The sequence below is a fragment of the Folsomia candida genome, unplaced genomic scaffold, assembly GCF_002217175.1.
Source record: "Folsomia candida strain VU population unplaced genomic scaffold, ASM221717v1 Fcan01_Sc010, whole genome shotgun sequence".
Lineage (NCBI taxonomy): Eukaryota > Metazoa > Arthropoda > Collembola > Entomobryomorpha > Isotomidae > Folsomia > Folsomia candida.
The window spans coordinates 5,276,614-5,289,832 of NW_019091202.1; the positions used below are offsets into that span (position 1 = coordinate 5,276,614).

General features: G+C 36.2%; 1 protein-coding gene and 1 long non-coding RNA gene across 2 annotated transcripts; both read left to right on the forward strand.

Moving 5' to 3' along the window:
- The first annotated feature begins 331 nt into the window (after positions 1–331).
- On the forward strand, positions 332–1,517 carry LOC118436814. Its single transcript, XR_004835717.1, has 3 exons — positions 332–506; positions 961–1,052; positions 1,125–1,517. It is a non-coding gene; the product is annotated as an uncharacterized LOC118436814 (long non-coding RNA).
- Positions 1,518–8,239: 6,722 nt separating this feature from the next.
- LOC110854563 lies at positions 8,240–11,590 on the forward strand. Its single transcript, XM_035855323.1, has 7 exons — positions 8,240–8,253; positions 8,350–8,370; positions 9,260–9,328; positions 9,405–9,697; positions 10,062–10,408; positions 10,878–10,957; positions 11,064–11,590. Exons 4-7 carry the CDS (start codon positions 9,421–9,423, stop codon positions 11,269–11,271), a joined length of 912 nt encoding a protein of 303 aa, XP_035711216.1. The 5' UTR covers positions 8,240–8,253; positions 8,350–8,370; positions 9,260–9,328; positions 9,405–9,420; the 3' UTR covers positions 11,272–11,590.
- Positions 11,591–13,219: the final 1,629 nt, after the last annotated feature.

The following is a 13,219-nucleotide window of genomic DNA, read 5'->3' on the forward strand; positions in this document are numbered from 1 at the left end:
TTCGAGGGTATTTCATAAGCCATTTTATTTCCTTTACTATATACTCTTTACTATATATATTTATGTAATCTACATAAATGTGTCACTTGTAAATTACAAGTTGTAATCATGTGTATGTATAATTCGGGTTTCAATACTAAACGAAATTCATGAATGACCCTTTATTTTAAGGGTGAACTATCCATTCTCAGTTCCTTAGCCAGTCATGGTGAAGATGCGATGACGCATTTTTTGCACAAACGTATGTACATACATACGTGGCAGATTCTGCCCCACCCAACTTCCAAACGTATTTAGATCAGATTTGACTCTTAGTCAGTCAGCACAGAGTCACTGTTGTATTCCATTATTTTTGGAAAACATATTCTAAGAAATTTTGCAATTTGAAATTTCAATTTTCTAAAATCAGATTTACACTTTAAATTGATCCGACGCTGGCCTGAAATCCAAAGACCCTTCACCCGAAGAAACTTCTCAATTCGTCTTCAAGGAAGTAGTTACAACAGGTGAGATTTAATCAGATTAAGACCGATGTGATGGCCCTGCCTTTTTAAATCTAATTATTTCCTGATATTCGTATACAATAATAGTATTTTTTTTTTCAAATATCACACTTCAAAATACAATCGTCAAATTTTAAAGCCTCCTGGTACAAATATTTTGACAACTTTTTACATCTCTTTTTTTGGATTGAAGTTCAGAATCTGATCAAAATATGGTTGTCAGTCGGGTACGCATATGTATCTGCATATATTTACATAATTTTTATGACAGGTTATCAAAGTAGAAAATACATTGATTATTTTGAGTTATTGCATATTTTCTGTACGAATCAAATTAATTTGACCAATTATTTTTCTCTCATGAAACTCACCATTCCTAGGAAATCCTGGGCATTATTTTCTGGATTAAGTTTAGAAATATGTAAATATGAATTTATGGATGGGTAATTTACTTTAGAGACATGGCTCTTATTCGACGCACGGGAAATCAACTGGTGCTCCTTGAGCTGGACAAATCCATGCAAGATGATTATGTATTTTAGAATGCAGGTGCATAAATCTTAACTAATGAAAATAATTTAAGATTTTCCAAGCAAAACAGATTTAAATTAATTTGTGCAGTATTTCGCCACCTACCCAATCTGGACAGGACTGGAAGAACTTCAGCAAACCAAGCAGAACGAGACGCGATAGGTCAAGTGGAGCAGGATATAAGATAAGACTAAAAAAGTCTTTAATTGTTAAATAAATGGTGATATGTACATCATAAGTGCAGAATACTTAAATAGGCTAAATGTACGGAACGCAAACAACAGTATTTAAATTTATGCATGCAAATTTTATTCTTCCCTGTTCTTAGTCCTGTCCAATTGGATTTATTCTGTACTTCATTTTAGGAGTTCAGGTTAATACGGGAATTCTATCCTCTAGTTAATTATTATCTGTATACCCGATATACAAAAGAAATTGGTTATTTGCATATTTGTAATTTTGGAATGATTCCGTGCACTTAGAGCTTCGGAACTCTGCACGCAATTGCATAAACTAATTGGCGACTAATCGCTCGTCGCCGATTTTTAAAGTCGTCGACAGGTCAAAGGTCAGAATTTTTTTAGCACTTAAAAATGAGACGCCAAAAACAAAAGTCCATGGATAATTTTTTTTTTGAGTTTCTAATATTTTTTATTGGAAACTGCAAGGTCTTACGAAGAAAATGAGCTATCGTACGACCGTGTACGATTTTTTTGACGCCCACAGGAATTTTTCGCCAAAAACGTTTTTGAGGCCTAAAATCGCGACCGCGGCGAAATTTAAAGAATTGAAATATACAAAAACATATAGAAAGTGCATATATGCTTTTTTATATGTCAATTCTTTAAATTTCGCCGCGGTAGCGATTTTAGGCCTCAAAAACTTTTTTGGCGAAAAATTCCTGTGGGCGTCAAAAAAATCGTACACGGTCGTACGATAGCTCATTTTCTTCGTAAGACCTTGCCGTTTCCAATAAAAAATATTAGAAACTCAAAAAAAAATTATCCATGGACTTTTGTTTTTGGCCTCTCATTTTTAAGTGCTAAAAAAATTCTGACCTTTGACCTGTCGACGACTTTAAAAATCGGCGACGAGCGATTATTCACCAATTAGTTTATATAACTGCGTGCAGAGTTTCGAAGCTCTAAGTGCACGGGATCATTCGCAAATTACAAATATGCAAATAACCAATACTTTTGTATACCGGCTGTATGTAGCACTTAAAACATTAACATTGAGAAATTTTGCAAACAAAATTCTGCAGTTCTTATCTATTTATGCTCTATGCTATTTGGTGATGGGATTTCGCCGAATCCGAAAAGTTTTGCATTATATTTGTACGATATATGTATGTACTCGCGTCGGAAGGATAAAATTCAAATTTTCGCAGATTTGGGCAAAATTCAAAAAACTTAAATATTCCTTGCAGATTACATAAAAAGTTGGTATTGAATATAATTATTGCTATCAATACCGGGGCACATTTCCTTACAAATTTCCAGAATGACAAAATTCAGAATGGAGGTATCCCAGCGAATGCTCCTCGATTTTGATTAAATTAGCGTCCTCGGGCAAAAAATTAAGTAGTATAAAATCTTAAAAAAATCAATCTTGCAATGCTCAAGCTTGGTGCATCAGCCGGGGAGAAAAAAATAGGCTGTAAAATGGTCAAATTTTCCATCTTTCAAATTTACTACGCGTTTTCTCTTCTTCTGACGCAATTTGCGTCACGCAAATGTGTATGTCGACTTCAACTGAGGGTTGACAGATCGCTTGTTTTCAAATTGGCTTATTCAATAATTAAATGGTGATAAGTTTAGTAAAACATTTTAACCTGCTTGTTATTTCGAAACCGTTGTTGAAAAATCGGTTGGCTTTAGGCGCAAATTTTGTTAACACCTATTTGCTTACGTACAATTAGAATAACGCCAGTAGTCTCGCTTCCATTTTGACGAAGCTTTGACGAATCTGCTTTTCTTATGAGAAAAATACAAGTTCTCTCTTACTGACTCCATCATAATTTCGTTTCAACTTTTGAATATGAGAAATATTGAAACATGTGTATATCAATATTTAAAATTTATTGTTAAGTTATAATGCATTCAACACACCGGGCTTGGAGCACGGTATGGTACAAGTTCCTACGAAAGTAAAGCAATTTATGATAAGTTTGCCCAACCCCGGCCAGTCAAGAATTTCTACTTCTAAGTTTTAAGTTTTCTCGGTACCAGGCAGGAGTGGATCTGATCAATAAAGAGTTATTAGACCTTTACAACATACGATGAAGATGCTTCGATTGGATCAAAAATGATCCGGAAGCCTCCGTTACTCTAAATTGATTTATGAAATGCTCAATTAATGACTTCGAAATATTAAGGGGCTATGAAAGATTGTGACTATTTTAAACATATCCTATGTAACATTCCCACTATGTAACATTTCCACTATGTAAAAAATTGACTATGTAGTGCATGACTATGAACACTGACAAATGACGATGTAAAAAAACAACTATGAAACGCATGTACTATGAAACAAAAACTATGAAAAACATGACTATGAAACGCTCACTGTGAACTGCAAGGCACTCAAACCAAAGATATGTCCATATCATATGATCGTTGTTAAGTGGAACTGTGTAATGTGAAAGTATCTATGTATACTGCGCAGTTTGAGTAGATTGCTATTTTTCAGTTGTATTTTTGTTAACATAATTATATTGGCTTCCAGGGGATATAAAGAATTTTTGTTAAAATATCAAAATTTAGCAGCAATCGCCGTGAAAGTGAAAACCTTACGAATCAAGTTTTTCACAGCTTCAAAATCGTCGCTTGAAAATTGTATACGTAATTATACAACTTATAAGACATCAAAATAAAAACCCAACTTATTCTAGTCACTTGGCGATAAGAGAAAAATTTATCGTATTCTTACATGCATATGGGTCAAATGAATGGTTAGCCCATTAGGATAATGAAGTTCCCTCTGAAATAATTAGATTGGAAGGATGGGCTTATATACTCGTGTCGGTTCGTGCTGCTCGTGGACATATATATGTAATACATATTTAAATATTTATGTATACATAGGTTGTTCCACAAGTATAGTGGGCAAGATTCAGGATTATTAACAGATATGACTGTCGTTACAGATAAATACCCAAGGTTACAAGAGATTGGTTTGTAGATCGGTAACTGACAGTATTTGAAGTGGATAGCGAAGGGACTAAGCTCTGGGTAAGGAAAACCCCGTGGTTTTGCTATTGAAAACCCATACCTAGGCATTTTACCTGGGTTTTGCAGGTAGTCGGAGTTTTGGGGGTAAAATGAGTCAGTGCCTCATGACTCTCATGTGTTAATTAGTTATGAAGAGAATCAGCTTTTTCAGCAATTTCGCAACAAACCTGCTTATTAATTTTATTTTAGTAACTTATAAAATTGTGGAATTGTTAGTAAATCCATTATCATACTTTGTAAAATTTGAAAACCCCAACTACCCCTTGGGTATTGCTCAAATTTGCTACCCCAAAACCCACTAAAACCCAAATACCCCCAAAACCCGGGGTAGCATACCCTGACGAATCTGTAATGCGTTGAGGCGAGAATTTTGAGTCTTTCGCTTTATTTGTGGTACACCCTATATATGTAGCTATGTAATCTCCTAAGTAATTGAAAGCTTTTGACTCTGACGTCAATTCCCTAGCCAGCTTAAGTTAATCGGTTGCATAAACAACATTCCTCCAGTAAATTCATCTCCTCAAAATTTCCATCAAAAATTTAAAATGGTATTTCGAACAGTTGTATTTCTCTTAATTTTCTTCATAAATATATTCCCCACAATTCAATACTCCCCACACGGAAGTTCTGGCTGCGCAGCTGGATGGAAACCTTCGGGACGATGTTGGCGATACTGCAAAGGAAACGGTGGTCTTTGGTGTTACACTGGAATTAATTGCAGCACCGGAGATCAATGCTTGGAGATGAATACCTGTGTAAATATAACTTGCAAGGATCATCAACTTGATTGCGTCCCGGATTGTTCGCATGATTACTACACTCCTCGAGGTAGTGCGAATTGTGGTTTTGGTCCAAAATGCACATACTGCATGGGCAACAGTGGCGATTGGTGCTACACCAGTGAAGAATGTGGCAGGGAAGGATGCACTTCGATTTGTCGAAGAGAGAAATGTCCTACAGGAGAGGCAGGATGTGTTCTAAATTGCAACTTGAAAATTTCACATCCTGTAAAGTCGAATGACCCTCGTTTACCGGATGAAGAGCTTAGCACACTCAAAACTCCACAAGATGCTAATTTCGAATGCAAACTCATCCTGACAACAGTAAATGCAGTGAGCCATTTAGCCTTCAATTGGATTACGACTCAATCATCCACCTCAAACCTTGGACTCAGTTGGACTTTTTACATGAAAAGTCGTCTCGACGAGAAACAGCCGATTAGCAGGAAATTTTCAAATAGATTTTCCAAGCCGTGCACCTATGTCTTCATTTTCGAGCAATACTTCATCCTCAATCCAAGCTATGAATACAATTTTCTTCTCGAGCATTACTCCTGGTCTACGAGTACTACAATTGTAGTCGTCACTGACTTCAACCCACCAGCAGAAAATCCTAGAATTTGGGTGACCATGGGAACCCAGATCTTCGTCCATATTTGGGATTGGGTCACGTTGGAATACTCTAAAACTACGGACAGATATCATCAAATTTCAGATGTTTGGGGCAGCCTGATCCAGCCTAAACATCGCGATTTTTCACGGATGAAAGTCGGCTATCCATTCCAGGGGAATAATATGTTTAGCAAAACATGTTCCAGAATGAGTACATACAGCGGAAAAAATATTGCCGCACAGCAAAGATTTTGCCAGAACGAAGAAATCGAGTATTTATTTATGGAGGGTTACTTCAACTTAACGCTTACTTCTTGGGGGAATCAACAACCTGGTCGAGATGGTGATTATCTTCCAAAGTTTGTGGCAGAAAAGCGATTCGTGGTTAAATATAGTACAGATGACGTAGCTGCATTAGCAGTAGGAAGACAAACCCGTCCTGGAATAATTTACTGCAAAAAATATGACATATTTGGCACTGAAAATGCATCTATTGACGTATGGCTTTCTCCATTTGATCAGCTCATGTGGATTTTGCTTATTTTAATGGTCCTACTAATTGCACTAAACAGTTTTAATTTAAAAATAACTTCAGTCAGAGAAGTTGCTAGAGCGTATGCGTATCAAATTTATGTTTTAACTTCGATCCTAATTCGCAACGGGGTTCAAGAGTATACCCAGCGTTTCTGTCTGTTTGGCCTGCTAAGTCAATTAATTCCTTGTTTGTATGAATCCATAATAACGGGAAAACTGCTAGCGCCCATTGCACCGCATAAATTCCAAGACGTTGGGGAATTAGTTAGGAATGGGTACGTAATTAATTATGATATCGAGTCTTATGACAAAGACATGATTTGGAAGGAAGAAGGAATAATAGAGGAATTTAAAAAAGGTGGGGTTTCCAACAAACTAAATGACTCTTTCATCTACACTAGTTTAAATTTATTAGCAAATTTTTATAAAACTCAGCGTGGGAAAGATACTATGGTAAATATGCTCAGCAACGAAGACAGGTTTCAATGTTACCTTAGTGCACGCAAGGAACCAGAAGTAGTATTACTTTCTGAGGAAATAGAATTATTCGTTAGACTTGTGAAGAAACGGCATAAATGTCACGTTCTACGAGTTGGTGATCGGCTTCATTTTTACTGGTTTTTCTATGTACCACATAAAGAGGTAGTAATCAGACTGCACACTTTACTGTATGAATCTGGAATTTTGAACATGTGGGAGGAAATATGGTACAATTTTATTAAAATTGTCCAGGCTATCGGTGTTCAGAAAATTGGGGTAGAGGATCACTTTTCGGATGTTATCCGTCTGGAAAATTTGTCGACATTTTTCATGTTTTGGGGGTTTGCAATACTGTTCGCTTCTATGATTTTCATTGTTGAGCTGAGCCGAGGATTTTTTAAGGTTTTAATTCATTGTTGGAAGGTTGGGAGGTTGTTGGTGTGGATTTTCAAGAGTGAACATTTTAAAAGAATGTTGTTAGAATAAGGGTTGATAATTACTTATGTACATACATATGTAAAGTTGAAATTTTAAGATTAGACAAAAAACCGAATTTTTGGTACTTCGTCTTCGACGAACCTATGCTCAGCACGAGTTAAAAAATGACACAATCCACACATAAATAGAGGATAAGAAAACATATATGTAGATATTGAAATATGCATGCACATATGTATTTAATTTGTATAATATAAATATATTGGAGAACGTGTTGGTGTTAAGAGGCCGCAGCGCAGCTAACGAAGAATGCTTTCAGACGCTTTACGGACGGAAATCTGAGAAAGATGACGTCGGCACCCAGAATTACCAATCCTGGGAGAACATATTACCAAATAAATACCACCACGAAGTATAAACATGTGTATGAGACTTCACCACCCTTTTAATAGTGTACATACAAAAATATAGATGTATTGTATGTATGCGTCCAAAATAATGCAAGCTGATAAAACACCTAATAAAAAGTTTAATGAAACTTTTGTAATTCCAAAAACTGAACAATTCGAAGTACATGGTGGTTTAAATGTCAGGTTACAGTGGAAAATTTTTCAATGGGAAAAATTCGCAAATCTCCATTAATTACCGAAATTTTGCCTCTGAAATTCAATATTTTAATAATTTTGTCGTCACTGTTCCATGAGTTTTGATAAAAATCTCAATCCCAAATCCGTAACTAATGGAAATTTACGAATGTTTCCCATTGAAAAATTTTCCATTGTAATCTGACATTTAATTAAACCACCCTGTGTATATATTTACGTTGCATGAAACTTCATGAAAATATCGTAGTGCATGTGCATCCTTATATTAATAAAACTCTATGATGTGCATTCAGTTTTCTTGCGCAATTCGATCTCACCATGAAAACGTGAAGAGCGAAATATACAATTTCACTGAACATCTGCTCCCTCACAAATAAAAGAAATAAAATATTTAATAAAGTACTATCATTTTCCTATAAAAAAAGCAAATAATAAATTTTTGCATAGAAATAAAATATATACAAATATCTGCTCTAAAGCTGGATTTAAATAAGTATTTGATTTAGTTCGTGGGTGGATCTTGTCAATTTAAACGGTATAAATACGTACATAATCACAATTTTTATTTTTCATGTAAAAATTTGAATATTTGTTATTGCTTTCCTACATACTTAAATTGATACCCAATTAGTCCGAAGTGCAATCAAAGCAGGTAAATATTTTTATGATGCCAATAAACGATTATTACGTAAGTAGGTAATTACACAGATGTCAAATATTTATCTATTAAAACATTCTCTTAGTTACTCATTTATTTTTTTAATCCGCAGTATTACAAACAGCATGAAAGTTAAAAATGCAAGCTGGAAGTTTGGAATGGAAGTGTAAAAAATTAAGGGATTGCAGAAGGTTGGTGATTTTTTTCAAGCATTACATTCATTTAAGAATACATATGTTTTAAATTAATAACGCACTGTTCGAAAGGCGTCCGTGTCCGTGATATGTAAATATATCAACGTGAATATAGTTTTAACTTAATAGGGTACCGAACTAATTTTGCTAAAATTTAAAAATTGCCAACCTTACAATGTTAACGTGAATATTAACATACTTAAAACATTTTAACTGCCAAAGGGACATCCATAAATTATGTCAGGAAAAAATCGCGAATTTGTAGACCTCCATTTAACATGTGTCACTCCACTCGCATATGTAGGCACGATATAATTGGAGCCTTGGACCCCCCTTTTCACACCTTGTAACGCAACTCTGAGGACCCCCGTATCGCATTACATAATTTATGCACGGCCCCTTTAGCAATAAATGGAAGTTGCAAAAACTGCAAGAAATTCATATGCGGTTCACCGTTAATCCATTGTTCGCTAGATGATGCTCATTACTTGCACTTCGTGCAAGAAATTCGAATGATGCAAAATCTCGGTAACAGTCAAAATTCAAGTTTTATGAACCAAATTTTTTTTTGCCAACAGTTGACAATTGTTGTATGTCTAAAAAACAATTTGCATGCAGAGGCAATGTAATTTTTGCATATGTTTTCTACAGCAAACATGGATTATTACATTCTTACATATTTTTTATAGGTTTCAACCATGCTGCGTGCCCACGTGTTCGTACCATGATCGCCAAGCACCCGACATAACTTATCATTTGTAAAGATACACAATTTCAATTCATTTTAGGTTTGTGGTGATTAATAAACTTCGACTTTATTAATTCAATTTTCAGTTTTCCCAAAAGACCAATGCATGCCAACGTGCGACACAAGTGGGTTGAGTTTATCCGGGTGGCGAGAAACGAGAAAAACTGGGAACCTGAACCTGACGTTTCGAAAATTTGCTCGAGACATTTTCACCCATCAGATTTCCGGTTGAATGCAGCACTCAGGACAAATTTGATCGTCACAGCGATCCCTTCCCTTAATTTGGGTTTCGTCGCAGAAAATACTGAAAAAAAGGAGCAAATCTCGGAACATTGTACGAAATTAGATGACAGGCTTGACTACGATGGGAGACGAAGTGGTGAGTAGTTTAGTATGTCAACAAGTAGGGTAATTTGAATAATAACAAAAAATTGCCCACTAAGCTCAAAATGACGTTTCAACGTATGTTTCAAAAAACTTAAAAAAAATAAACGCTTTTTCATAAAAAAGGTGCACTGTTACAAATCTGACATGGTTTATCAGTGTTCAGCTTACTGCTGCCGCTTTGGTATTAAAATTACAACGGTGCGTGAAAATTTGCTCCCAATATGGTTTTTTAATACCCAGCTATTACCACACCGTATTTCGGATCAATACCATTTTGGTAGTCAAAATTAATACCACGTGGTGCCTTCTAAGAAGTTGCATGTACCTTGTTTTAACGGTGGTACTGTAAAATCCAGCGGCAGAAAACAAGATTGTAGTGGACCCTACCACCGAACATGCTAAAAGAATTAAAATACAAGATATTCAAATGGAGGACAAGAGAGAAGAATATGGCTCAACTCAATCAGTCTGGATTCTACGTGATGGCGACATCTTCCCGCAGCCTGTCGACAATTTTGAAATCGTGCCAAACACTTATGAGTATTCTAGTGATGAGGAGGAGGAGGCCATTGGTCCTGATCCGCTCGAAGGGGTGGGTTATGTCCCAGATGATGACACTCAAAATCCACCTAATTCCGCAACGGATACCACCCCGGCAAAAATTAATTTGGCGGAAGTCGCCACGACAGTGAATACAGCTCAGGTAAGGAAAATTTCGTTACGAAATGACTAAATTGCGTGCATTTACATATGCAAGGTAGGAAAACAAGAATTTATTTTCAAATCGGGTTGGACGTTTCCCCTTGATTTCCCCTTGATTTCCCCTGTAAATTTGAATGTTGCAAAGTAGAGCAAGAAATCTATATGGTACATAAACTTCATTTAGCCCGAGTCAGGGACCTAGTCTGGTTCTAAATTTTTATCCGACTTGTCTGAGTATACTCCGACAGAATATACTCAGACAGACAACCATGCATGACGAGTACATAAGTAAGTCCTGACTCGGGCTGAGAACTGAAAATAGCAGGTACATCCTCTACTTCCGGAACCGACCGGAAGCAGGGGGTTCCCCAATCAGTCCGTAAAATCGATACCATGCAATTGACGAGCTGCCGGATATCTTATTAATTTAAATTCAATCAAGTCTTCAATTACTTATGTATTGTTTATAGAACTACGCTTGCCGCACAACATGTGTCGTACCTGGGTGCAAATCACGTTACGGAGTAACTCCCGGAATATCAATGTTCAGGTAATTTGATTCATTTGTTTGTTGTAACAATTTCTAATTTTTTAACTGAAGTTTTTTTAAAAACTGAAATTTGTACCAAGATTTCTTGTTACTCTATTTTTTTCAGATTCCCAAAAGCACCCGAAACACTTCAGAAATGGTTGGACTTCACAAGAGGTTTAGTGAATGACGAAAACTGGGTGCACAGTAATTCTTCAACAGTGTGTTCATTACATTTCCAAGTGGGAACTCGTAGCCTTGGTGCTAGAAGTCGTTTACTTAGTTGCGCATTTCCAACCTATTGTGTTCACCCCAATCCTAATCCGGAAAGTTAATATTACCCACGACCAATTTTCTGGGGTAAAAATAGGGTTTTTCTTAATATTCGTCGTAGTTTTTTCGATCATCGGATATGGTTGAAAGTGGACCAGATCAGATTTCTAGGGAATGAAATACGTGTACATTTATAGGTTGTTATTGTCAATAATTTATTGAGCTACTTACAAAATTTGTTCGTTTGTTAGGATAGGAATTTATTGTCTTGTCATGTATGTTTTTCATTAAGCTAAACCATTACTATTATCATGATGCTATTGAAATTAAAAATATAAAGTTCGAAAAAATAAAAGTATACAAAATTGACCACACCCACGATATCTGTATTAACATTTTAGAACATTTTCATACCCCACCACCTCGCATCATACTTATTTCTTTTTCATGCAGAAATGAAATGCATACATTTCTCTTTGTTTGTTGACAATCGCGTCTCATTTTTGACCCATTGGCATATGAGGTGCCATCTGGCCGTCAGCCGACTCAACCTGGGCCGTCAGCCGTCAAACAGTCAAGCTAGCCGTCAGCCGTTAGCCGACTCAACCTGGCCGTCAAAAATTGTTTTCAAGTTACCCCAAATTTTTTTTTCAAGTTACCCCAAAATTGAAAATTTTTTCAAATTACCCCAAATTTAAATTTTTTTAAGTACCTCAAATTTAAGATTTTTCAAGTTACCCCAAATTGAAGACTTTTCAAGTTACCTAAACTTCAAAATTTTTTCAAATTGCCCCAAATTGAATTTTTTTTAATTACCCAAATTGAAGATTTTTCAAATTACCTCAAGTAGAAAATTTTTCAAATTACCCTAAATTGAAAAATATATTACCCCACATCATCCATATCAGTAAAACGTTTTATTCAGCACTACTTGTACGAAGGTGTAAAGTTAGATAAAATTATACATGGGAAACAAGTACGGTGAAAGTTCAAACCACAATAGGTAAGCTAAAAGCAACTGCACCCATAATTAAGGGGTGAAAACCTCTTTATGGAAATGTCCTGTCTGTCTGTCCGTCTGTCCGTCCGTCCGTTTCCAGGATAAGTTACCGTCGATAACTTTAGAACGGATTCGAATTTCGATATGCGGTTTTCGCCAACGTGTTTCTAATTTTTGGGGATGGGATGAGTTCGAAGATGGGCATTGTAGTTTCTCGATATCTAACCACACACTACACATGCTTTTTTGATATGTCAATAAACCGTTGCAAACGAAATGTAGCAAAGGGGTGAAAACACACGGAATTGTCTGTGGCACGTCCACAACGTCTTTGAGCACTTTCCCGTCATTGTAACACATTATCCCACGTCTCATTTTGCCCCGTTTTAAACGTACACAACAAAACCAATGGTGGATATGATAAAACAACTATCTAAGATCATGTAAATCCAAAAATTACCAAAATGGGATGAAAATAGGATTTTTGGCAAAGGTTTGAATGCGGTAGTTTTAGTCGTCGCAATGCTTTTCAGGGGGTGTGGCGGGCGCAGGTGGGGCCATGGAGTAAAATCCTCCTTCACTTATCCTACACTCACCTGCTATTGCAATATATTCCATAGGGCATCAAAATCGGGTGATGTCCCCTTAAACATGTCTCTGAGAGACTGATTTTTCACTCAAAGCAGTAAAAAGAGCGAAAAAATCATCTTAAAGTAGATTTTATTTTTGAGCAGAAAAAGCGGAAAAAAGATCGGAATCGCATGCGCAGTGCGGTTTACAAAAAGAGCGAAAAAATCGTGAGCGGAAAAAGCGATTTTTTTTACAAAGTTGCGACACCCTTTTGTCTGCCTTTCCCCCAGGTTTGAAAATTTTTGAGGACAATTAAATTTCTAATATCTCTAACTAAGAATACGAGCTAGCTCTCCTAGCTAGGACTTCTAGCTAGGATTTCTAGCTAGGACTTATAGCTAGCTCGACTAGCTAGGACTTCTAGCTAGCTCGACTAGCTA